General features: G+C 41.8%; 1 protein-coding gene across 2 annotated transcripts; it reads left to right on the top strand.

Annotated features, from left to right (window-relative positions):
- The first annotated feature begins 2,010 nt into the window (after nt 1–2,010).
- REST (RE1 silencing transcription factor) lies at nt 2,011–24,717 on the top strand. Of its 2 annotated transcripts, none has more exons than XM_075997869.1 (4): nt 2,011–2,357; nt 4,525–5,428; nt 12,401–12,484; nt 18,813–24,717. In XM_075997869.1, exons 2-4 carry the CDS (start codon nt 4,534–4,536, stop codon nt 20,966–20,968), a joined length of 3,135 nt encoding a protein of 1,044 aa, XP_075853984.1. In that variant the 5' UTR covers nt 2,011–2,357; nt 4,525–4,533; the 3' UTR covers nt 20,969–24,717. The 2 variants fall into 2 exon arrangements, with proteins under 2 accessions (XP_075853984.1, XP_012613732.3); XM_012758278.3 differs by lacking the exon at nt 2,011–2,357 and adding an exon at nt 2,986–3,069.
- The last annotated feature ends 1,974 nt before the right edge of the window (nt 24,718–26,691 follow it).

Below are 26,691 nucleotides of genomic sequence, written 5' to 3'. Positions count from 1 at the left end.
TAACAGGTTGTCCAGATAGAGGGAAACAGGTCCCAGTGGCATGCCAGGAAAGTGAGGAGTCTGGAAGGCCCGTCCTAAGAGAAACCACAGAAGGAACTTGAAAAAGAAGGAAGTGGGGGAAGCCCGAGGAGAAGCTAGCATGTCTTAATAGCTGCTTTGGGTAATTTTTTTTTTTTGAGATAGAGTCTCACTCTGTTGTCCCAGCTAGAGTGCCGTGGCGTCAGCCTAGCTCACAGCAACCTCCAACTCCTGGGCTCCAGCGATCCTCCTGCCTCAGCCTCCCTCCTGATTAGCTGGGACTACAGGCATGGTGCCACCACGCCCGCCCGGCTAATTTTTTTTCTATGTTTTGTAGGGACAGGATCTCACTCTTGCTCAGGCTGGTCTCGAACTCCTGAGCTCAAAGGATCCGCCGGCCTCGGCCTCCCAGAGTGCTAGGATTACAGGCGTGAGCCAGCTGCTTTGGGGCTTTGAATTTGTTGTTTTCACTGTGTAGAATGTTCCTACCTGCCTGCCTCGATTTCCACCTGTTGAAATTCTCCTCATTCTCCAAGGCCAGACTGAATAATCATCTACTGAGAGAGAAGTTTATAGAACCTCTCAGGATCCATCTCCCTGCTGCAAACCCCTCTAGCACTTGGGATTTTTTAAGCTTTTAATTGAAATGCTGTGGTTGGTATTTTGCTTTTCTTTAAATAAAATTTATGTGTAATTAAGGGGAAAAAAAATAGCACTGGCTGCCACCTCTGCTGTATTACTATCAATAAGTCCACTTACCTAGACCAGGGTAGGCAGGGCCTTGAACAGCACACTAAGGGCGGTACATTTTTAGTTTGTAATCGATGGGGAGCCATTAAGTTTCTGAGGACAGGCTTGACTTAAGACCCACGTTTTAGGCCGGGCGCGGTGCCTCACGCCTGTCATCCTAGCACTCTGGGAGGCCGAGGCGGGAGGATCGCTCAAGGTCAGGAGTTCGAAACCAGCCTGAGCAAGAGGGAGAACCCATCTCTCCTAAAAAAAAAAAAAAAATAGAAAGAAATTAATTGGCCAACTAAAAATACATAGAAAAAATGAGCCGGGCATGGTGGCGCATGCCTGTACTCCCAGCTACCCGGGAGGCTGAGGCAGGAGGATCGCTGGAGCCCAGGAGTTCGAGGTGGCTGTGAGCTGGGCTGGGGCCAGGCAACAGAGTGAGAAAAAAAAAAAAAAAAAAAAAGACCCACGTTTTAAGAAGGTGTCATCGAAGGCACACTGAGAAGGCGTTTCAGGTAAGAACGGAAGGGAAGCGGTTCGTGGAATCACCCTCCCTCTCTCTGAAGCTTGTCACCACGTACCCCGCGGGGCCACTCGCCGCCCTTTTCCCTCGGGCACACGGCGGTCCCTGGGCTCCAGCGATCCTCCTGCCTCAGCCTCCCGAGCAGCTGGGACTACAGGCATGCGCCACCATGCCCAGCTAATTTTTTCTATATATTTTTAGTTGGCCAATTAATTTCTTTCTATTTATAGTAGAGACGGGGTCTCGCTCTTGCTCAGGCTGGTCTCGAACTCCTGTCCTCGAGCGATCCGCCCGCCTCGGCCTCCCAGAGAGCTAGGATGACCGGCGCGGTGGAAGGCGTTTTCGCTGCGGAAGTTTAACCAGCAGCGTCTTTAGTCAGGGTAGCGACGGGGGAGACCCGGGCGGGTTCTGGAAGGCGCCGGGAGCGCGTCAGAGCGGAGCCGGCGGCCGCGGGTCTGAAGAGAGCCGGCAAAGCCGCGGCTGTGTCTTTGGGGAGCTCTGGTCTCCGGCCGGCCCGACGCCGGGGCTGGGGGCGACTTTTGTTGTTTGTTTGTCAAAGACGCCGACAACAGGAGTAGGGCCAGGCTCTTGTGACCCGGGACCGGAGCGCCAGGCTCCCCTCGGCGCGGCCCCCGTCGGCGGGGCCGGGCTCTCCCCGCGGTCCCGCGGGCCGGGCCGCGCCCAGCAGCCACGCGCGCGCGCGCCGAGGGGGCGTGTCCCTGGGCGCGCGCGGCCGGCGGCGGGGGCGTGTCCGGCGGCGGCGGCGGCGCGGCCGGGTGCGCGGCGCGGCGTCCTGTGCTGGAATGTGCGGCTCCCGCGAGCTCGCGGCGCAGCACCACAGCGAGCGCCGCCGAGGCCCCGGGCCCCAGACCCCGGCGGCGGCGGCGGCCGGGACGGCTGGGCCTGGGCCCGTGGCCTGAGCACCGAGTGCGGCTCGGCTCCTGGGCCTTCGCGGGCCCGGACGGCCCGGGCGCCCGACTTCCCCCTCCCCCTCCCGCCCCTGAAACTCCAGCAACAAAAGAAAAGTCGTCGGAGGAGCCGCGGCGGCGCCGGGAGCCCGCCCCGCCCGCCGGGAAGGCCGGTAGGCGCGGCGCGGCCGGGGCGGGCGGCGGGGAGGCCGGCGGGGGAGGGCGCGGGAGGACGCGGCGCGAGGCGCTGTCCAGGGCTGATCTGCAGATACTGCGGCTCCGGCGGCCGCGGCGGCGGGCGGGGGCGGGCGGGCGGCCGCGCGGGGTCGGGTTACAGCGCCGCGGCGGGGCTGGGCCGGGGGCGTCCGCGGGCAGCGGCGCGGCGCCGGGACCCCAGCCCCCCAGGAGGCCGGGCGGCGGGCGCGTCTGCGCGGGCCCGGACGCCGCTGCGAGGCCGGCCCGCCCGCCCGCCCGCCGGGCCGCAGAGCGGAGCTGCTCGGGGCCCTGGTCCTGAAACTTCCTCCTGCCGTCCCCTGCCCCGCGGCCCGCCGCCGCCCGCGGCCTCCCGGCGCCTCCCCGGCCTCCTGCTCCCCTCGCCGGAAGGCGCCGCCGGGCAGCTCGAGTCCGCCCGGGCCCGGCGGTGGTGCCGGCGGGGCTGGACAGCGATTTCTGCGCCCCGCCGGCCGCCGCGGGGGAGCGGAGTCGCAGACTTCCGGGGCGCGGGGGCGGCGGCGGCCCGCGTGGGGCCCCTCGGGCGCTCGGGGCGCGGCGCCTCGGGAGGGCGCCCGCGGTGCCGCGGTTCTCGGCGAGGAGGGCGAGGCGGGGGCGGCGGCGCGGCGCGGAGGGGCCCCGGGGCGACCGGAGGGGCCCGAGCCCGGCTACGCGGTAACTCTGCGCCCTTCGTCCACACTCGCGGCCCGGGCCGGGGAGGGGCTCCCGCACGCGCCGGGCCCACCCCCCGCGCGTTGGCGGCGGCGGGCGGCGGGCGCGGGCGCCCGGGGGCTGGCGGGGGCCGGGCCGGGCGGGCGGCGGCGCCGAGGCCCGCTTTGTGCTCGGTATTCGGAGAAAATGGCCGAATGCCGCTGTCGGTTGGGAGCGCCGCGGCGGGGCGGGCGGCGGCGGCACGCAGGGACCCGCGCGGCCGGGCCCGGACGGCCCCGCCACCGACGCCGTGACATTCCTTTGGGGCGGTGGGCTTCGGGCTGGGGGTCGCCAAGCCGGCGTCGGGGAGAAGCCCGGCGGCCCGGCCCCGCAGCCCCGGGACGGCCTTCGCCCTCCGGGTTCTGTGATGGCATTCGGTTCCAACTTTTTTGTTGGTGCTCAGAGCTAAACCGGTTGTGTTTGTACACTTGGGTGAAACGGATTGCTTTCCGTATTTCGGGGTTAAGTTGACCTTTTTTTTTTAGTACTTGCCACTTATTTTGCTTTTTTTGATTTGCAAGAGATCACTTAAGTCTGAGAATAGTACCTTTTAGATGGGGAAGTAACGTGGTGGAGACCATTGAAAAAGCCTGGCTTGTTTTCCAAGAAGGTGATCTTGTAATGGCTTCCACTAGGCCAAGTAGGCCAAAACAAGCACAGTGCAAGAAAGTTGCCGATTGTCGACTGGGGTGGATGTACGGTTATTTTATTAGAGGGTCTGAAAAAAAATTCTTTGCTTGTGAAGTTTTGAATAAACCAGACTTCCTTTTTCACAGGAAAAGGGGTCCATGATATTTTTTTCTCTGAAATCGGTGGAGTCATCGAAAAATTAAGAGGGACCAAGTTGTACTTTTTCAACAGTGGTTTTTTTCTTTTGGAGTTAGTCAAATTCGTATGAAATTCAATTAAGTTGAACAATTATTACAGGCGTCTACTTTGCAGATGTGTTTGTGTGCTTAATAAATGCTCAGGCTTGTGGATTTCTGGGCTTTGTGATTTAAACCATGGAACTGGTGAAGGTGGAGGGGAAGTTGGATTACTCATGTACTGAACTTTTAAAATAATTTTAATTAACATTAAAAATGAAGATTACTTTTTCCCCCCCACCAGAACAATTAAAAGTGCTTTAGGGACTGCATGCCAGTGGTAGACCTCATTGATGAATGAGTTGTCAAACAGTTGGCAGAATTTTTTCTAGGGGCAGTAGAAATTTTTTGGGTAACTGCTGTAAAGAGAATTGGAAATTAACAAAACTATTTAAAAAGTTTGTCATTAGTAGTTAATGAAGCCTATTGAGTTTCAAAAGTTGTGTTGAGAAGTATTCTTTGCAAGTTATGAAGAATTACAATGATGCTTTGGCCAGTAAAAGTTGTGTTTAAACTGGTATTCTTGTGTTTTGTTTTGTTTTTCAAAATTCAGAGTACAGTTATGGCCACCCAGGTAATGGGGCAGTCTTCTGGAGGAGCAGGGCTGTTCACCGGCAGTGGCAGCATTGGCATGGCGTTGCCTAACGACATGTACGACTTGCATGACCTCTCCAAAGCCGAGCTGGCCGCCCCCCAGCTTATCATGCTGGCAAACGTAGCTTTAACTGGGGAAGTAAACGGCAGCTGCTGCGATTACCTGGTCGGTGAAGAAAGACAGATGGCAGAATTGATGCCTGTTGGGGATAACAACTTTTCAGACAGTGATGGAGAAGGACTGGAGGAGTCTCCTGAAATAAAAGGGGAACCGCATGGACTGGAAAACGTGGAACTGAGAAATTTGGAACTCAGTGTTGTAGAACCTCAGCCTGTCTTTGAGGCATCAGCTGCCTCCGAAGTTTACAACTCAAATAAAGATCTTCCTGCAGAAACACCTGGAGGAGAGGACAAATGCAAGAACTTGAAGACCAAACCCTTTCGCTGTAAGCCGTGCCAGTATGAAGCAGAGTCTGAAGAACAGTTTGTGCATCACATTCGAGTTCACAGTGCCAAGAAGTTTTTCGTGGAGGAAAGCGCAGAGAAGCAAGCAAAAGCCAGGGAATCTGGCTCCTCCACTCCAGAAGAGGGCGATTTCTCCAAGGGCCCCATTCGCTGTGACCGCTGCGGCTACAATACCAATCGCTACGATCACTATACGGCCCACCTGAAGCACCACACCAGAGCTGGGGATAACGAGCGAGTGTACAAGTGCATCATTTGTACATACACCACAGTGAGCGAGTACCACTGGAGGAAACACTTGAGAAACCATTTTCCAAGAAAAGTGTACACATGTGGAAAATGCAACTATTTTTCAGACAGAAAAAACAATTATGTTCAGCATGTTAGAACTCACACAGGTAAGAGAAGCTTTCTAGTCCCCCAAGTTCAGCTCTCAGCTCTAATTGTCAACTGGGTGGTGCTTGAGAACCCAGTGGGACTCTGGGTTCAAATCCAGGTTCTATTGTTTGCTATCTCTGTGACCTTGGACAAGTTATTTAACCTCTTTGTCGCACATTCTCCATGGCGGAACAACATAGATGGGTTTGGAGGATTAAGTGAAGTAACATCTGTAAAACACTGATTGTTATTTGAGAAGAACAGCCAAGAGATCTGAGCAGTGTTCTTCTAAAGTACATATCCTAACAACTTGAGGTAGACCGTTTCACTAAATCAGATTGCGTTGGAAGTTTTTCGATGTGTTTATGTAATAGTGAGCACACCTGAGATACGGTTTAGTTTCTGAAAGGAACTCCGAGGGCTTAGATACAAAAGGGAAAACCCAATGACTAACCTGGCCTGGCTTTATTGAACAAAGTCCTCAAACTTTCAGATATTTGACTTACAGGATTGGGTTCCCAAATGGAACAACTTGTCATTTTCCCCAAAATCTAGAAATTCGAGCAGTTAGGTTTTAAAAGATTGATGGGATTACCACCAGTTGAAACTATTTTCCTAAGAAAGCAAACACACATATGGAAAATGGAGCTATTTTTCAGACAGGAAACAATTATGTTCAGCCTGTCTGAATGCATACAGGTCAAAGGACATTTCTAGTCCATAAGTGTAATTATCAAAAAAGTTGAAACTTTAAAAAAAATTTGAAAAATTTCAAACATCGCAGAAGTCAAGAGAACACCAAGATGCATAATATACACTCTTCACCTACACTCAATATTTTGTCACATTTGACATGCTTTAATCATTTTTTTAAGATAATAGCTTTATTGAAATAGACTTCACAATCATACAGTTCATCCACTTAAAGTGCACAGTTCAGTGGTTTTTAGTGTATTCATAAAGTTCTGCAGACATCACCACAATCAATTTTAGGACATTCTCATCACTCCAGAATGAAAGAAGCCCTTATCTATTAGCAGTTGCTTCTCATTTCTTCCCAGCACCCCTTAAAATCACTTTTTAAAAATTTCAACATATCACTGGGGTAATGTTTTGGTTACATATATTGCCTTCCTTAACTTCACTTTTAGATTGGCTTTTCAATATTTGTAATTAAGGGGCCTCATTTTTCAAAGCAGTGTTTGTAACTATTAGTAGTTAATTTTCCCATTTCTGTTACTTTTTCCTAGTAAGAATTGGTGCGTTTGAGGTATGATGAAGGGTCTGAACAAAGTGGATAGAGGAATCTCATCTAGTACTCTGCTCTTTGGATCACAAGTGAAAAGGGCTGTGGGGGGGGGGTGTGCTGTTTGTATCAGGTCTCCTTTGCAGAAGTTGGCATTCTGCAGGACTGAACTCCATAGGTAAAGAGAACACTGGAGAAGGGACTAGACTACATAGTGCTTTGCTTAAGTGGTAGACTTAATAAAACTTATGGATGAAATTCCATTATAAGAAAGACCTCTGCAACAAGATTTCTAAACCTCAGCAGATGGCTCATGTGTTGAATGCTTTAAAATCTAGTCCAGTAAAAGAATTTGCAGTCCCTTCGGAATTTGTTGTAACTAGTGATTGTCTCCATGTTTTTGTTTTTTTTTGTTTTTTTTTTTTGAGACAGAGTCTCACTTTGTTACCCAGGCTAGAGTGAGTGCCATGGCGTCAGCCTAGCTCACAGCAACCTCAAACTCCTCGGCTCAAGCAATCCTCCTGCCTCAGCCTCCCAAGTAGCTGGGACTACAGGCATGCACCACCATGCCCAGCTAATTTTTTTCTATATATATTAGTTGGCCAATTAATTTCTTTCTATTTCTAGTAGAGACAGGGTCTCAGTCTTGCTCAGGTTGGTTTCGAACTCCTGAGCTCAAACGATCCTCCCGCCTCGGCCTCCCAGAGAGCTAGGATTACAGGCGTGAGCCACCGCGGCCGGCCTGTCTCCATGTTTTGAAACTATTCAATTTCAGAAGTAAAGTTCACACACTACAAAAGGTACATAGTATAGGAAACTAAGTTACCTTAATTACTGTTAAGACAAACTGTTAGATAAATCTGTAGACCCAACTAATTTCACCTACAGAGTTTCTTTGCATGATAAAGTCTTGCTCTGTAGCCTGGGCTAGAGTGCAGTGCCATGATCATAGCTCACAGCAACCTCAAACTTGTGGGCTCAAGTGATCCTCCTGCCTCAGACCCATACATATCTGGTGCTGTAGGTATACCTGGCTAATTTATTTATTTTTTTGTAGAGATGGGGTCTTGCTCTTGTTCTTGGTGGTCTCAAACTCCTGGCCTCAAGTGATCCACCTGCCTGACCATCACCTACAAATTCTTTTTAAAAAATCCCAGATACCATATATATTTCGTCCATAAAGTATTTTTTTTTATTTCGGCATATTATGGGGGCATAAAGTATTTCATATCATATTTCTTTAACAGTTTTTTCCTAAAACCTTGGGCCCTAATTTGGAATTGCCAATAATGTATAGCATTCAGGTAGCAACTGTGACACACGGTAAAGTGTGTGACTTATGTGAACACCCTAATGAAGTTACATATTTTTACAAATGTATGCAGTTGGCCAACTGCAACTTTTCTGTATTCATGGGTTCTACATCCTCAGATTCAGCCAACCAAGGATCCAAAAAAAAAAAAAGATGATCCTGTACTGAACATGTATAGTTCTTGTCATTATTCCCTAAACAATACAGTATCTCAACTATTTGCCTAGCATTTACATTGCATTATGTATTACAAGTAATCTAAAGTCTACAGGAGATTTTGAGAGGGTTTGTGTAGGTTATGCACAAAAACTACACCCTTTTGTATAAGGGACTTGAGCATGAGTGAGTTCTGATATCCTCAGGAGGTCCTGGAACCAGTCCCCCTTAGTCTACACCAAGGGACGACTGTATACTCATAACCACCGTGTATGTTAACGTATAGAATTAGTATTAGTACCCCCAGTGTCTGTGTCTTATTAAATTTTGGTGTTTTTTGGTCAATTGTAATTTTTTTTTTTTTTTAAGAGATGAGGTCTCCCATGTTTTCCAGGCTGGTCTTGAACTCTTGGGCTCAAAGCAATCCTTTTGCCTCAGCTTACCATGTAGCTGGAATGCTTGGCTGGTCACTTGTATTTTTTTTTTTCCTTGAGGTCACTTGTATTTTTGATAACCTCAAAACCATTGGGTTACTGATTAATTTAACAGTTTTCTCAAGAAACTAAAAAAATGTTTTCAACAGTAAATTTAAATTTGTTGATTTAAGAACATTTTTAGAAGGAAAAAATGCAAAATAGAAAGAATGAGAAAATTCACTGTTGGTGTATATTTCTGATTTTTATGTAAAGGTTTTTGAAAGGAAAACTCAACTTTTTGCCATTTAAATTTTTTTGTAGAGTGGTTTATTTTCATTTGATTAATCTAGGGGACTAATTTTTTTTTACATTTTTAAAATTTTTACATTTTATTTATTTATTTATTTTTTCTTTAAGCTTTATAGGTCTTGTAGATTTTTATTTTTTGTGATCGCATGGAGTTTTAGCTGAGGTCCAAGGGGACTAATTTTTAATGGCCATATTTTATGTTTGTAACTATATCATCCATTATTTATTTCCCTTTTTAAGGTTTATTTTTTTTTTATTTCCTTTATTCTTTGCCACTTTGCTCAGGATAGGGTCAATAAATTTGTACAATAAAGTTATAATTACATAGCTAACATTAGTTGTATCTCATATCATATTTTAGTGTTAATTTATTTGGTCTAAATTTTTCTTTTTTTTTCTTTTTTTTTTTTTTTTTGAGACAAGAGTCTTGCTCTGTTGCCCCAGCTAGAGTGCTGCAGTGGCATTGTCATAGCTAACTGCAACCTCAAACTCCTGGGCTCAATCTCAAGCAATCCTCCTGGCTCGGCCTCCTGAATAGCTGGGACTACAGTGCATGCTACCAGTCTGTTTCTCTATTTTTTGTAGAGAACAGGTCTCGCTCTTGCTCCTTGGCCTCCCTGAATGCTAAGATTACAGACGTGAGCCACTGCTTCTGGCCCAAAAAATCTCTTAAAAGTATTAAGATCTAGCTGAGTGAGGTGGCTCACGCCTGTAATCCTGGCACTCTGGGAAGCCAAGGTGGGAGGATGGCATGAGGCCAGGAGACCAGCCTGGGTAAGAGAGAGACCACCATCTCTACCAAAAATAGAAAAAATTAGCATGGTGGTGCATGCCCATAGTCTGAACTGCTCTGGAGGCTGAGGTAGGAGGATGGCTTGAGCCCAGGAGTTTGAGGTTGCTGTGAGCTAGCCTAACGCCACTGTACCCTAGCCTAGGCGACAGAGTGAGACTGTGCCTCAAAAAAAAAATTTTTTCCCCCCTGTGGTTTTAACTTAAGGGTGATTTTTATGTGTGTGTATAAAATATATATTTTAAAAAGAAATTGGTGCTGTATAAGTTGAATGTTAATGCATTTTTTTGTATTTTTAAAATTTTATAAATTTTAATTTTATTTCTTTTTAAATCCATTTTTATTTTTTTTTCTCAAAGATAACTTGGTAAAATATTTTGATTATGTGAATTCTGAGTATCTCTGGCATTAAATGTATAGTTCTGAAAATTATATTTATGGAAAATTCTAGTGCTGAAGAGTAGAGATAAGAAATGACAGCAGGAGTCACTTCTCATTTCCACTTGCAGTATTAGGTAGCCTAGTTTTCAGGTTCACTTAATGGGTTTATTGTGTTCCTTATCCAGTACCCAGAATTAGGTGCTGTCTCTGTTATACATTAATCTTCAGAACAATCCATTGAGGAAAATAGCATCTGTGGTAGTAGTCCATGTTTACAGAGAGGAAAATTTTAGATTTGAAAGACTGAAGTGATATGCCCAAGGTCACATACAAGTAGCACTTAAAGTTCAGAAATCTCTTTATTCTACAGTAATTGTCATGGTGGTGGTGGATTACTTTCATTCAAGTTGGCCTCTAATTTTGTGGTTTTGCTATTTAAGCAGTTGACAAATTCTACTTTGAAAGAAACCGTTTTTGCCTATATGTGTAACTGAAAAATCAGTGCCTGGCTTTCTAGAAGAGTAGTTATGCCTAGTTTGTGGAGTTGTGCAGATAAAGTAATCTCTAAAGAATTTAAAAGTAAATTATCCTTAATAGATTCCTTGTTAATCTGCAGTAGTATTTAATTTATTCTTCCATCAACAGTTTATAACAACTTTTTTGAGATACAGTTTATATACCATATAATTCGCTGTGGATTAGCCTGATGTAGACAGTTCATATGAATGGAATCATAAAATATACAGTCCTGTGTGCATAGTATCACATTTTCAAAGTTCATGCATGGTGTCATGTATACAGTACTTGTTTTCCTTTTATTGACAAATAGTATTCTCTTGTATGAATATGTAACATTTTGTTTATCCATTCTGCAGTTGATGGATGTTTGGGTTGTATCCACTTTTCGGCTATTAAGAACAGTGCTGCTATGAAAATTCATGTTTAAGTTTTTATTTATTTATATTGGTATGTACCTAGGAATGGAATTGCAGGGCTGTATGGTAGCTATTTTTACTGATATTTAACCTTTTGGGTAACTGCCACATTGTTTGCCAAATATTAGATACACCATTTTATGGTCCTGGCAGTGTATGAGTATTCCAGTTTCTCCACATATTCGTCTTCACCAGTATTGTTAATATCTTTCCTTCTGATTGTAGCCATCCTAGTGGGCATGAAGTCTTTATCTCATTGTGGTTGTTTTTTTTTTTTGTTTTTTTTTGAGACAGAGTCTCACTGTGTTCCCTGGGCTAGCGTGCCCTGGTGTCAGTCTAGCTCACAGCAACCTCCGGGGCTTAAGCAATCCTCCTGCCTCAGCCTCCCGAGTAGCTGGGACTACAGGCATGCACCACCATTCCTGGCTAATTTTTCTCTGTATTTGTAGTTGGCCAATTAATTTCTTTCTATTTTTTAGTAGAGATGGGGTCTTGCTCTTGCTTGATCTGTTTTCAAACTCCTGACCTTGAGCAATCCTCCTGCCTCAGCCTCCCGGAGAGCTAGGATTACAGACGTGAGCCAGGGCGCCCAGCTGCTACCAGCTCTTTATAGCTAATCTACAGATAATAGCTAATTGTAGCAGAATAGTTACTGGGCACAGTTCCCACTCATTACCATTCTTTTTTTTTCATAGCTTCTTGTCCCATTTTATTAGACAAATGTGTTACTGTATCACAAGATTAATAGTTGATATTTATTGAGGGCTTACTGTGTGCCAGGCAGTGTTAAATACTCTGCATATATTATCTAATTTAAATTCTCAACAATTATAGGAAATGAGGGTACTGGCACTTTTATAGATGAGGAAGCTGGGTGTTTGTGTAACTTTCCCAAGGTCATAATTATTTTGTGTCCATAGACTGTCTGAAAACAAATTGTTCACCTTTTATTAAAATCTATTTTGTTAAAATGTATTAACAGTCCATGTCTGAAAAGAATATACATTGCCCTGCCTTTGAATCTTTAATTCTTTAGTACCAAATCACTGGCCATCTTTACTTCAGTTGCTCTTAGTCCTTATGGCTTTTATAATTTTACACTTGATGACCTAACTATTTTGTAAATTGCATAATAGTTCTGCCGCGTGAAATTTTAGCTTAAAGCAACGACATCCCTACTCAGAAGGGTTGTTGCTTTAAGCTAACAATTTCAAATGGTAGATCATTTACAAGGATCAAAAAATTACCCAAGCACCAGAAAATTTGGGTAGATATTTTTAAAGGTTAATTCTGCATTGTTAATACATGATAAATCTACGTTTTTGCTAGGAATAGGAAAAAAGTCCATGGTAAAAAGTGTTCAGCATTGAATATTGTTACTTTGTTAATGAGAATAGTATTTGGCTTATTTTGTTACATTTTAATACTGTTCATTATAATTTTGCAGGAGAACGCCCATATAAATGTGAACTTTGTCCATACTCAAGTTCTCAGAAGACTCATCTAACTAGACATATGCGTACTCATTCAGGTTGGTAAGAAATGGAAACTTCTCTACCATTTTCAGTAAATGACCATTATGAAAGGAAATTCTTTTAGACTTGGAATGGAGCTATTTATTTTTTATATAATTTAGAAATTAGAATTAAAATAGAAGTCAGTGTTCTGTCAGTGTGCGTCTGTATTTAAATGGGGATTCTTAACATAGAATCCATAGGTGGAACTCCTGAAACTGAATGTAAATTTGCAGGTATACTTTTTCTAGGAGGAGGATCCTTAATTTTCTTCAGATCTTTAAAGAGGTCCATGACTCACTCCTCCAGTAAAAATTACTAACGTAGACCAAGGCTGGCTCATCCATTCTGGAGAACCCCTACCCTCTCACCTTCCCCCTAGCAGTGTAACACCGAGTGTCATACCGTGCTGTGGCCTGGTGTCAGGGATTCCTTCTTAGGGTCTCAGGTCTGGAAATTTGGGTTTGTTCTGTTTTGAGAATTGACAGGGCTTTTGAGGATTGATTTACAGAAGTTTAACTTAAAAAAGAAAATAATAGATAATCCAGGATGCAAATTTATTAACCTGTACTAAAAATTCAGGACTATCACAAGTGGGAGATTGAGCCACTCCAGTGACTCAAACAGTCATGATCACCACTCAGAACTGGTCCTTATTATCAAGGTAGTAAGTGGCCAAGTAAAAAAGTCAGTGTTAGCATTGGTGATCTTGAATGGTAATTATTTCATTTTGGCCTTGATTTGCCCTTGGTGAGCACCACTTCTGATCAGAATACTCCCCTTCCAGATGTAGAATGTATGTCCTTGTGGGGAAAGTAGGCTAAAACATCTTGCTGTTTACAAAAGTCTATGTAAACCCTGCTCCCTTAAATTAATAATTATCTTAAATCTGTGTTGTCCAGTTGGGTAGCCACTAGCCATCTGTGGCTAATTGAGCTTGTAAAACATGGCTAGTTTGAGTTGAGATTTATAAAATACATACATTGTGGTATGTATTTTATAATACAGTATGAAGAATGTAAAATATCTATTTTTCATGTGTATTGTGTGTCATAATTATTGTATATATTGGTTTAAACAAGTAATAAAATTGATTTTGCCTGTTCCTTTTTTATTTTTGTAATGTGACTCCTAGAAAATTTAAAATTACATGTGATTCATATTACATTTCTATTGGACATTGCTGCCTTAACCTCAGTAATAAAAGATTTGACTATGTAACAGATTCTGACTTATTTGAGCAGCTATGAAGGTGTCCCGTGGCATGCTTGCTAGTCTTTCTTGACTCTACATGCTTGTCATGTCACTGTACTTTGTTCCTTGTAAATCCCCTACGCTGTTGAGTTGTGCCACTTTAGCAGAAACCTGGTTTTATTACTTTTGGGAGCTTCCTGGTTTCATTCTTTGAGGGTAACGTGAATGCAGTCTCAGGCTGTGTTGAGGGTAGGCATCGTGTCCTGTTGATAGCTATATTCCAGCCCATTGATGAAACATTTAAGAGCTTTACATGCGTTAAACTCATTTAGTCCTCAAACTATTTTAGATTGTATGAGTTCTGTTATCCCAATTTTTTATAGATGGGGAATCCAAGGCATTGAATAAATACGGCCATTTTTCCTGTAGAATGCATCCCCTTCTGGATATGTTTACTTACTTTCTCATGGTGTCATTTAGCTTTTGTTTGGTCCCTTCTATTACTTGTAAACTGAAAATTAAATCTAAATGTTTGGTATTTACCTATCAAATGATGTGCCTCATTTAAAGTCACATCTGGTTGGCCCGTTGCTAATAATGTTGGGTCACTGGATTAGAATGATGACATATTTGCATTCTTTCATTGAGTTAATAATATTTTGTCACTGTTTAAACGTTTGTTTATGGTGTTTTTTTACCAGTTGTTAATCTTTGCCTGAAACAATTTTATTTAGGTTTGCTAAATGTCTTGAGTTTTGTTTGTTATATTTTAAAGATTTCAATAGTTTTAGTACAGCAAATATTTTAACAGGCTCTTAGTAACTAGTAGGAACTACTATTTACTATGTGCATGCTAGGTACTGAAAAATAGCTATTTGTTTCCTCTCTCTTTAGTACTGTGAAGGTACTGAATCCTAGTTAGGTTAGAACACCGGCTCAGAGAGGATAAGCACTTTTAGGTTAATAGTCAGTCCTCAAAATTAGAAGACCTGGGGTTTGTCTTCAGACTCCCTGAGCCTCTCACGTTGATCAGCAGTGTTAGAACATGCTGGTTCAGAAGGCGGCTCAGGTAGAGGCCGCAGCATAATGAAACTGTAACTACACTGTGTTGAGAGAGCAGAACAACCATGCATTGTCTTTTATTGGATTGTAACAGTTTGTGAGTCACAGACAGGAAATAAAAATGGTTAGTCTGTTTTGTGCATGGGCGTGCTGAATTATTTTCGTTTTAATAGCAGTTGCTGATAATACTTGAAATAAAGTGGGGCTAAGTTCAGTCAAATTGGGTAGTCCTTTAGACTGGGTTGCATGGAGTGACTATTTGGTGCTTTCTCTAGGGTCCGGGTTTTTTTTCTCTTTAATAAAAGGTGGGAGTACTCACCACTGTACTAATGAGCACAGGGTCTGGGTTCGATCTTCACAGGTCACCTCGGGCATTTTTGGTTTTTTTGTTTGTTTTTTTTTTTAGTTAAAGCTTTTCTTCTTCTTCTTTTTTTTTTTTTTAGTTCAGCATATTATGGAGGTACAAATATTAAGGTTACGTATATTGCCCATGCCCCCACCCCACCCCGGCATTTTGGTTTCTTCATGAGAATGTATTTTAGGGAAGAGACGTGTGAGCTTAGGGTGTGTTATTTCTGGAAGAGATGAAGCTCTGTTGAGTTAAGACGTTTTAGAAAAAGTGACAAATATGGCAAAACTCCATCAGTTATTTACTTGGAACACCTAACCGCAGGATGAGTCTTCTCAGGCCAAGTTTGAGAGGAATCAGAATATTTGTTTTGTAAAACAGAAAATGGCTTGTTAGTGGAAACATAGACACTAACCTCACCCCGCGTTATTCTCCATTTCATTGGTATTTCTTCCTAATAGTATTAGGGTATCCTCTCCTGAGTAGTCCTAGAGACACTGACCGTATCCTGAGCTCTCCCTTCCCAACCGATAGTGGAAGTGCCACCATCTAGTTAATTTGCCATTTGGATATTTTTGTATATGTATCACACAGGCTAGTTGCCCCTGTCCTGCTAGCATAGAAAGTCATTTTGCATGTTTTCTCATTATATGCACAAGGAATGTTTTTGTTAAAGGGAACTAACAACTTGCCACGTTTCACCTCCATTTATTATACTTACTTTTTTAAGGTGGGAAAATATTTTATTCAGCAATATGTTTATTTTGTTTTCACCAACTATTTGGTGATTCTTGTTGGGGGACTATGTACCAGTAGCTGGGATTATACGAAAGATATGGTTTGAGAGTTTTTTCGTGAATTCTAGAATAGGTTTTTTTTGGTAATTTTCAAATTTTATTTCCAACTATTGCAGTAACAAAATACCAGTGGTAATTCTGCATTGAAAGTAGCAACCTTTTAAGTAAACAAGGTCACAAATTAGTATTCCAACAGTACTTTGGTAGAATAGGTTTTTAAACAGTATTTTATTGAGGACTGATACACAAACATGGAAAGGCAAACGTCTTAGGTATACATCTCTGTGACTTTGTTTTCACCTGTTTTCGTTACCACCCACATCAAGACACGGAACATTTCTACTAAGAAAAGTTCCTTACCCTTTCCAACTCAGTCTTCCCCCTACATGCTGTTTGACTTCTCCTATCAAAGAACATTGCAGCATTCTTTCATAAAACGTGCCTTGAGGGAGTTTCATCCCATGTTGCATTATCAGAACTACATTTTTATTGCTTGTAATCCACTGTATGCTCCTATTAATCTTTAGTTAAAAATTTCCCTTGCCATTCTTTCTACATTATACAGAATGTGCAAAGCTTGTCAAAATCTTTCCCCTTTTGACTTGGCTTACACCTAGAAATTAATTTTGGAAGAATTAAAAGAGACAATTGTTCCATTTATAAAGATGAGAAATGTAGGTAGAATTGGAAAAAGGAACCATTTGTACAGGGCAAAAAGATGTATGTTCAGCTAGGTACCAATAGATTGGAAAATCTATGAAACAAGATTTAATGGCAACAGAGTGAAAATTGGGGAAGAAAAATCAAATGGGGCGAGTAAATTATAACATTAAATTTAAAACAAAATTCGTACATCCTCCCTTTCTCTGACTATTTCTTAGGTAGAGGCTTATACTTAGATTCCCTTATTCATTAGTGGTAATAAAATGGTGATATTTTAATTATGATTCTTTTATTAGTGTAAATATTTTTATAAAGAGATAAAACTCCATTCACCAGCTCTTTGTTTACTCAGAGGTCGGGTTTATATAGGAAAGACGGGATAAATATTTGAATCTTCCCTTTTATTTACCCATACTCAGAGTTACCAGTTGGTTCCAGAAGTAAGCAATTACAGGTAATGGCATATTGAGTGCTTACTCTCTGCTTGATGTTAACATGGGGTAGATTATTTATAGCTCACAATCCTTAGAGAGTGTTTTATAGATAAAGAAATTCAGCCCTAGAGAGGTTTCAGGAGTGTCTCAGTAAGCAAGTTGCAGAGCCCATATTTTATCTCCCAGGTACTCTAACTTTAGAACAAGTTCTTAGCCACTACGACACCTATCTTTCTCCATTCTGTCTATATATATGTTAAACAAATGTTTGTCTCCATTTAAATCATTCACTGGAGAGGACAGTATAAAGCCAAGTGTGGCATAATGCAGCATGTTATAGAAACCTCCCTATTTATTGAATTTATTAGTGAATGGACATGGGAAAGAATTGTCCAAGTATCTGTGTATCCAATGTGATATATCTGGATAAGTTTTTGCTTTTGTGATTATTTTATCACCAGACATTTTCTAATCATGTAATATGTAAGATTAAGCCAAACATGGTTTTGCTTAATGTCTGAGTTCTGTTTTAAGAGAAATTTTAATGAGATTTGATATAACTTTGAGAATGTTTGAGATGAATTTTCATAAATGTCAATTTCCATTTTTCTACTATGCATTCCATTGGACCAGTGGGGTATGGATACCATTTGGTAATATTTACTAGAGTGTGATCTAGATGGGTATGTATTCAGGTAGAATGTATTGTTACTCTCATGCCTTTAATTTGGGGGTGGAGGTGGTTCTGGTTTTGTATGCATCTGTGATTATGACTTTGCTTATTTTTACATGCCATATCTATTTGTATGCCACTTCTCGTTTACCTAATTTCTTTGCCCATTTTATAGAAAAGGTAGGGGTAAAAAAATGAAGTTTTCTGAATAATTACCCTGGCTTATATTTTTGCTTTAAAATAGCAACTCTAGCACTAGAAAAATGTGCTGAGTGAAACTTTACTCTTGCCATGATGGAAAAAAGGGTTAAGTTTCAAGAAAAAGCCTTTGCTCCTTTTGCCTCCCTTAGGCTAAAGCAGTTTTGAATGATTTATCTTTAAAAAAGTTATGGGAATTTTTGTATTCTACTCCATTATACATTTATTTTAAATAAACATAAACAATTTTAAAATTGATTAGTTTTTCTGAGTGACCTTGCCTCCAAATTAACATCCAGAGGCCATCTGAACTTTACCAATAATGGTGCACTTCTGTCGCCTGGGCTAGAGCTCAGTGGTATCATAACTCACTGCAGCCTCCAACTCCTGGGTTCAGGTGATCCTCCTGCCTCGGCGGCCTCCTGAGTAGCTAGGACTACAGAGGCACACTACCATGCCTGGCTGATTTTTTTTTTTTTTTTTTTTTTTTCTTTTGTAGAGATGGAGTTTCTGTGTTGCTCAGGCTTGTCTCTCACTCCTGGCTGCAGGTGTGAGGCACTGCCCAGCTGAATCTCTATTTTTTAATAGTGCTTGAGAGCTCTAAATTGATGGACATTTTTTTTCTTTTTCTTTTTTTTTGATGAACTTTTTTTGAACTCCTGTCCTTGAGCTATCCTCCCGCCTCGGCCTCCCAGAGTGCTAAGATTACAGGCGTGAGCCACCACACCTGGTCTTGGATGAACTTTTTTGAAGATGATGATTGAGATAATTTTATTCCTCTGCTTGGTTTGAGAATCAATGTCATGGAGTAGAGAATTGTTATACAAGTAAATATGGTAAATGTAAGGTGCATGAAACAGTCTTTCAATAAATAGTCTTTGTGGTTATTTTACATGTACAATTCCTTGTAAGTATATTTTAGTCTTGAATTTATGTTTTAATCTGTCTTCTCTGACACCTTTTGTTTACCTTTAGGTGAGAAGCCATTTAAATGTGATCAGTGCAGTTATGTGGCCTCTAACCAACATGAAGTAACCCGCCATGCAAGACAGGTGCACAATGGGCCCAAACCTCTTAATTGTCCACACTGTGACTACAAAACAGCGGATAGAAGCAACTTCAAAAAACATGTGGAGCTACATGTTAACCCACGGCAGTTCAATTGCCCTGTATGCGACTATGCAGCTTCCAAGAAGTGTAATCTACAGTATCATTTCAAATCTAAGCATCCTACTTGTCCTAATAAAACAATGGATGTCTCAAAAGTGAAACTAAAGAAAACCAAAAAGCAAGAGGCTGACTTACCTGATAACAATATTACCAATGAAAAAACAGAAACAGAGCAGATAAAAATAAAGGGGGACGTGGCTGGAAAGAAAAACGAGAAGTCTGTAAAAGGGGAGAAAAGAGATGTTTCAAAAGAGAAAAAGGCTTCTAGTAGCGTCTCAGTGATCCAGGTGACTACCAGAACTCGCAAATCAGCAGCAGAGACTAAAGAGACGGATGTGCACACGGGAGGTAATTCAGAAAAGTTCTGTAAAACCAAGAAAAGCAAAAGGAAGATGGAAGCCGAAGCCCAGTCCCCACGTGGTCCTGTGAATGATGAGGAACCTGCGACGAAAAAGAAAAAGAAGGTAGAAAGCAAATCCAAAAGCAGTCAGGAAGTGCCAAAGGCTGACAGCAAAGTGGAGGAGAATAAGAAGCAAAATACCTGCATGAAAAAAAGCACAAAGAAGAAAGCTCTAAAAAGCAAGTCAAGTAAAAGAAGCAGCAAGCCTGCTCAAAAGGAACCTGTGCAGAAGGGGGCTGCCGAGAAGGGGCCTGCTCCCGTGGAGGCGGTTCAGAAGGAGCCTGCTCAGGTGGAGCTGCCTCCTGCCACGGAGGCTGTTGAGGAGGGGCCTGCTCCTGTGGAAGTTGTTCAGGAGGAGCCTGCTCGGATGGAGCTGCCTCCTTCCGTGGACGCGGTTCAGAAGGAGACTGCTCAGATGGAGCTGCCTCCTCCCATGGAGGTCGTTGAGAAGGAAACTGCTCAGACAGGGCCCATTCCCATGGAGGTCGTTGAGAAGGAAGCCGCTCAGATGGAGCTGCCTCCTCCCGTGGAGATTGTTCAGGAGGAGCCTGCAAAGATGGGGCCTGCTCCCATGGAGGCTGTTCAGGAGGAAGCTGCTCAAATGGAGCCGCCTCTTCCCGTGGAGGCTGTTCAGCAGGAGCCTGCTCAGATGGAGCCGCCTCCTCCCCTAGAGCCTCCTCTTCCCATGGAGCCAATTCCCAAAAAGTCTCCTCTCCGAAAAGATAGGAAGGAAAAGTCTAACGTGCAGAGCGAAATGGCACGGAAGGAGCAAGTCCTTATTGAAGTCGGCTTAGTGCCTGTGAAAGACAGCCGCCTTCTACAGGACAGTGCAAGGACACAGGCCCTCCCACCACCGTCGCCCCTGCTGCCAAAGGAAAGCTCAGAGGAAGAGGCATCAAAAGACCAAAAATTATTCTCCGAAGGTGAAGGAAATAAGGAAGCCCCTCTTCAAAAAGTAGGAGCAGAAGAGGCAGATGAGAGCCCAGCTGGTCTTGCTGCTTATGTCAAGGAATCCACCAGCGTTTCATCCTCTGGACAAAACTTGAATATGCCAGAGGGTGAAACTTCAGATGGTAAACACCAGACTGACAATACTGTTTGTGACACGGAAATGGACACTGTTCAGAGCACAACGGAGAACCTCCCTGGCAAAGACTCAGCAGTTGAAGAACCAGGTTCACCATTGCTCCTTCCCCCCCCAACAGAAGAAAGTGAAGCAGTGTCCAAAACCACTGTGACGTCACCTCCTCTTACCATGGCAGTAAACGAGTCTCAGGAAATTGATGAAGACGAAGGCATACACAGTCACGATGGAAGTGACCTAAGTGACAACATGTCAGAGGGGAGTGATGATTCTGGATTGCATGGGGCTCGGCCAGCTCCACAAGAAACTAGTAGAAAAAATGCAAAGGAAGCCTTGGCAGTGAAAGTGTCCAAGGAAGATTTTGTTTGTATCTTCTGTGATCGTTCTTTCAGAAAGGAGAAAGATTTCAGCAAACACCTCAATCGCCATTTGGTTAACGTGTACTTCCTAGAAAAAGCAGCTCAAGGACAGGAGTAATGAAACTTTGGACAAGGTTTCAATTCTTAGTTTGTAAGGTCTATTACATTTTATATCCATTTATAATAGTAGAAAACTTTTTTAAGATTGCTTTAATTAGTGTCCAATGTTGATTTTTAAGTGGCATTCTTTTCCTTAGGACTTTATATATACCTGTTGATTGTTGTATACATTTTAGCAAATCCAAGGGAGTTAGTATACTAAACCAGCAGATAGACCTAAATCTGTTAGCTTATGTGTTTAATGGAAATGAGACGGCCAAGATGGTATAATAGCATTCTGTTGCTTTGTCCAGCTACAGCTTGTCAGTTTTTTCTCCATGTCTACTTCCCGTTTTACTTTAGTTTATTTTTAGTTCCTTGTTTACCTCTATAAAAAATTGGCTCACTTACTAGCAAATTACTTGAAGAATTTGCCTGCTTTATATAAAGTTAGCACTTTAAGATTTTGTTTTAGAGAAGAAAAGACATTTAAATTGAAGAGAAATTCTCCCAACAATGGACATTCTATCAGTCCAGGTATTTACTTCCTGAGTTTTGATCAATATTTCTAATTTGTATATGTTAATTGTCATAAAAACAGTGATTTTGGTGTGTTTTATTTTGGTGCTTTAATGGCTTAAGATGTTGCACATTGCTTTGTGTGTTTTTTTTTAACCTATGCAGTTAAATATTTCCTAGAAATAGCATTTGTATGAACAGTAACACTTTATACATATATGCATGTTTATTTTGGCCTCTCTGGAGGAGGGATGCTTTTAGGCTTGTTTGCAAAAGGACAGTTTTCTTTTTCTTTGCTGCAATTGTCTTTTTTGCAGAATAATAGTGTGTGCAAGTTTGTGAGCAAATGAAACAATGCAGATTCAATCCTTTGATTTTGATTTTCACGTATTATATCTATGCCAGAATCTGTATTTCGTATAAGTTATTTATTTTGAATGGATGTAGTGAATTCACAGTTCTCAGTTTTGATTTTGTAGTAAATTAACCACTAGGTTCCATATTGAACAAATTTTTATCTCAAACACCAACCATCAGTTATTGGGTTTTTTGTGTGTTTTGGTACAGCTAATTCCTGATAGTAGAGTGTTAAATCATATCATCGAAGAAAACCTTTTCTCATAGATGGTTGGTGTCCAAGTATGGCTACTTAAATATACTGAATAAAGAACTGTAAGTGATGGACATTGCAGACCTGGAATCAGGAGACATAATTATTCCTTCAAGTTTTTATAGAATATCACTTGGGAGATTCCAAAGCCATAGCTATTATACAGCAAACCCTAGGATCAGAGAGGTGGTATGAGTGCTGGCAGACCAGCTGCAGCTTCCTAGAAATACAGTGAAAAAGGCTGGTGAAACTTAAGTACGGTCCAGATTTTAAAAAATCATACTTTCTCAGGGATCTCCACAAACCAGTGGGTGTCCTGGCTGTGCCTGTGACAGCCTCATTCTACAGGTGAGGCCTCAAATGAATTCGTTACTCTGAGGTGTTCTGTGGGGCACTTTGTATGAAAAAGGGCGTGTACTCCAAAACTTTTTTTCCTAGATTCTTTGGCCAGTTGCCAAAGATTAGGGAAGAATCCAACCTAGGATTTTTCTTACTGATAGGAGTTATTCATTGCAGTAAAATAAAGTATAATCCCAATAGGGAATCTTGAATTCTGACCTCCCATATTCTATTTTGATATAACCACTTTATATTTCATTTACTTTTTTTTGAATCCGGTGATCTCTTTCAGGTAGGTAGCAGATTTTGGCAGTACAACATGAAAGATTAGGAAAAACGTTAATGATGTGTGGGTGGAAAACTTGTTCAAAATCTGAGAGAGAAGTCTGAGTTAAAAGTTGTTTGGAAAAGGAAAAAAAAAACAAAAACAAAATCAAAAACAAAAAGTTGTCTGGACTTGGAATTGACTGGGAGGCCAAAGATTTAAGAAAGCAGAAGATTCTCTCAAGACAGGAGGAGTAAGTTGTGTGATAATGGTGTGTGCCTTGTGTGAATGGGAGTTTGTAAATGTTGAATTCTAGGCTCTGACAATCATTGTCAACAAAAGATCAAGCTGCAAATATTTATGTTTTAAAACTTAAATTATAAACCTAGTTAAATCTAACAACTAGCTTAATGTTCGTGGCTACATTTTACCTAAGTTACAGTTTACATTATATAGAAAAAGATTCATTTTAAGCACAGATTGGATACTGGGAATCCATTTGGGGAAGGGGTTTTGTGGATTCTTTCATACTGCAAAAGAAAAAAAATTGCCTTCTGCGGAATTGAACTAATTTCTAATCTGGTCTTTAAGACTAGAATACTAAAAACAAAAATATGAAGGAAATTAAACCCCTTATTATTAAATTGATTTGTAATAGCATTGTTACTGGAAATGGATTGGAACTTGAGGCCTTTCTTCCAGAAAATAATGACTTGATTGTCAGGCCTATATTAGGTTCTGAACCTTAATGCCATGTATTTGTACTCACTAAAAATTGTTTCAGTGAAAAGTATATTAGCAATATGAACTTCTGGTCCACTTTGAAGTTCCTCCATTTGAAAAATGTGTTATTTGCATGGAACTGTTTGAATCTTTTTATATTCTAGTCCCTTCTCCTTCCCACTGGATAGAATTGAAGCTAGAATTTTCCCTTTTGATAAAGGAACAAAAAAATGAACATGTATTTGTAAATTGATGTTTAGTTACTAGCAATAAACTTGAAATACTAGAATACAGTATAAGCCTTAATCCTAGGTAGTCTTATGAAAATGAATCTGTTAACTATCTTTTGAACCTATATTCACATTGGTTTTCAAGATATTTTAAGTTATATTTTTCTTCTTTTATTCAGAGCTGCTTATTTTGGGGATACTTTTGTTTATTGAGGTGTAATTCACAAGGGGCTGCATTTTTTTTTTTTTTTTTGATAAGGCTTCTTATAACTATAGCTGGATGTTTTGCTTTAGTCTTCCAAGAAAGGGCCATTTTATTTTTTTAAGAGTCACTTCTAAAGTCATGTGGTCATTAACTTTGGAGACTATTTTGCATACGAGTGCTGATATAAATTAAAACCCGAGTAGACCTCATTGCATGTTACCCCTTGTTGCATGACTGTTGACAATGGAAGGAATACCTTGCCTGTAGTATACTGTCAATTCTGGACTGAAAAGCTGGGGCAGAAACTTAATTTTCTTGTTTTTTGCATAAGTCAGAAAAACATACAGCTGGTGTGCCGAGTTTCCTTGTTGACCTCAGCAGATGAAGTGAACGGATAGTGTTAATTCAGATTGAAGAAATTATCTGAATCTTGGTTTGTGTAGATTTGCCATCTACATGCAATATTAACTAAATCAGATAGCTTTTACTGTTCCACATATGTACATAGGCTCCCACCCCCTTCCACATCCATGAGTTATTGTACTTTGTAAACTGGCATTGAAACATTACAGCAATGTTTTGTTGCACCAATTTATAAACTTATACAGTGCAATACGTGTTATTTCTCTGAGGCAAACCAAAGGTAAATTTCTCAAGGTTCTTGCTGCCGCTTTTAGCAGCCTTTGATGGATCTTTTATACATTTGTATTAGATGAAAATGAACCAGATTGCAAATCCTTTTTTTAAAATTTTAAACCATGTACCAAGTTTTTGGTCCAAATTGTGTAGGATAAGTTAAACTTAAATTGCATTCTATTAACCAATATGAGTGTATTTCTGTAAGCATAGTTATGTTGAAATAAAGTTTTAAAAAGCATGATGTCTTTGTTTATTATTGGTACATCAAGAACCAAGGAAGCCAAATTTATATTTTGCTGGAAGTGTGAGTGTATTAGTAATTTTCAGGATTATTTTCCTCAGATGACCCACTGTAGGTAGCAAGGTCACAGCAATTTTGATTGTTTGGGCAGCAGTTCTGTGAGTACTCCTAAACATACGTTGCTTTCTGGGAGGTGGAGGTGGGGGAGAAACTGGGCAATTCACAGAAGGCTTTATTTTTTAAAAATTTTTTATTTTTTTTGAGACAGAGTCTTACGCTGTTGCCCGGGCTAGAGTGCCATGGCAGCAGCCTAGCTCACAGCAACCTCCAACTCCTGGGCTCAAGCGGTCCTCCTGCCTCAGCCTCCCGAGAAGCTGGGACTACAGGCATGCGCCACCATGCCCGGCTAATTTTTTTCTGTATATTTTTAGTTGGCCAATTAATTTCTTTCTATTTTTAGTAGAGACGGGGTCTCCACTTTTGCTCAGGCTGGTTTCAAACTCCCGACCTTGAGTGATCCTGCCTCGGCCTCCCAGACACAGAAGGTTTTAAATAGTAAATACTTAGCAACCACAGGTCGCCTTAATAGTTTTAATATGTGTATTCGTCTAAGTAGCAGGCCTGGGTTTAGTAAATTTTAATTCATAATTGGAACAAAATATTTTGAAGAGGAGATAAGTTGAGTTACATTGAATGTACACTGAACGCCAGGCACTATTTTAAGATTTTATTGTGTTTAACGAAGCTCTGAGAAGAAAACGAATCCCAGGGGAAAGTGTTAAACCATCTTAGTAAGGGTCTGCTTCCTTTGTTAATGAAAACATACAGTAGAATATAAGGCTTATGTGTTTTTGTGCAGTTTTGAGAGAGAGAGCAAGTTGAGAAACCTCTCTGGCTATGTATGCAAAGCATCGAAACAACATGATGGAATTTTATCTTTCTTTTTTTTTCTTTTCTTTTCTTTTTTTTTTTTTTGAGACATAGTCTTACTTTGTTGCCCAGGCTAGAGTGAGTGCCGTGGCGTCAGCCTAGCTCACAGCAACCTCAAACTCCTGGGCTCAAGCAATCCTCCTGCCTCAGCCTCCCGAGTAGCTGGGACTACAGGCATGTGCCACCATGCCCAGCTAATTTTTTCTATATATTTTTAGTTGGCCAATTAATTTCTATTTTTTTTTTTTTTTTAGTAGAGACAGTGTCTCATTCTTGCTCAGGCTGGTTAAGCAATCCTCCCATCCTGGCCTCCCAGAGTGCTAGCATTACAGGCATGAGCCACCGTGCCCAGCCTAATTTAGCGTTTCTTAAACCAAGAAAGATTGATGCATAACAAATTGGCACCTCTCTGTCAAAACATCTAACCACCAGTTTATATTACTGAAGACCATAAGAAGCTTACCAGCATTTCTTGAGATTCAAGTAAACTGGGTTGAAATATAATCTGATTCTGCTTATGCGGTGATCTGAGCTAGCATAAACTGGCATTTTCAGATAAGCCATTTATTATGTGGGTAGCTCTTAAAACTGTAAGAATGTATTATAATTTAAAGTTCAGTCTGGATTTATTTGAAAATATCCTTAGTTCTTGGGCCCAGTGACCCTGCTGTGCTGTCGGGCTTGCTGTTTGTCCCATCTGATCCACTTACTAGAATTTCATTTGAGTTGGAGACATTTGTGGCTGGCTCATGACCCCCAGTGTCCAGAATCAACAGGGAGTGGTAGAAACATAATAGACTATATACTCTGGAAGGCAGGAAGTAGTGAAAGCAACAAATGTCCTCAAAATGGGTTTCTATCCACTTATTGTCTGGTGCACACTATTATATTTTGCTTAGTTATTATTTTTTTTTGAGACAGGGTCTCACTCTGTTGCCTAGGCTAGAGTGAGTGCCATGGCGTCAGCCTAGCTCACAGCAACCTCAAACTCCTGGGCTCAAGCGATCCTCCTGCCTCAGCCTCCCAAGTAGCTGGGACTAC

Source organism: Microcebus murinus, chromosome 26 (genome assembly GCF_040939455.1).
Source record: "Microcebus murinus isolate Inina chromosome 26, M.murinus_Inina_mat1.0, whole genome shotgun sequence".
Taxonomy (NCBI): domain Eukaryota; kingdom Metazoa; phylum Chordata; class Mammalia; order Primates; family Cheirogaleidae; genus Microcebus; species Microcebus murinus.
Note: the sequence above shows the minus strand (reverse complement) of the source record. Positions and strands in the feature narration are given on the sequence as shown.

What these genes read in the sequence shown, in the direction of transcription:
- REST (XM_075997869.1), top strand. Translation starts at nt 4,534, where the DNA reads ATGGCCACCCAGGTAATGGGGCAGTCTTCTGGAGGAGCAGGGCTGTTC. An exon ending in GCATGTTAGAACTCACACAG is followed by an intron (nt 5,429 to 12,400) that starts GTAAGAGAAGCT and finishes ATAATTTTGCAG; the next exon opens with GAGAACGCCCATATAAATGT. An exon ending in ACATATGCGTACTCATTCAG is followed by an intron (nt 12,485 to 18,812) that starts GTTGGTAAGAAA and finishes GTTTACCTTTAG; the next exon opens with GTGAGAAGCCATTTAAATGT.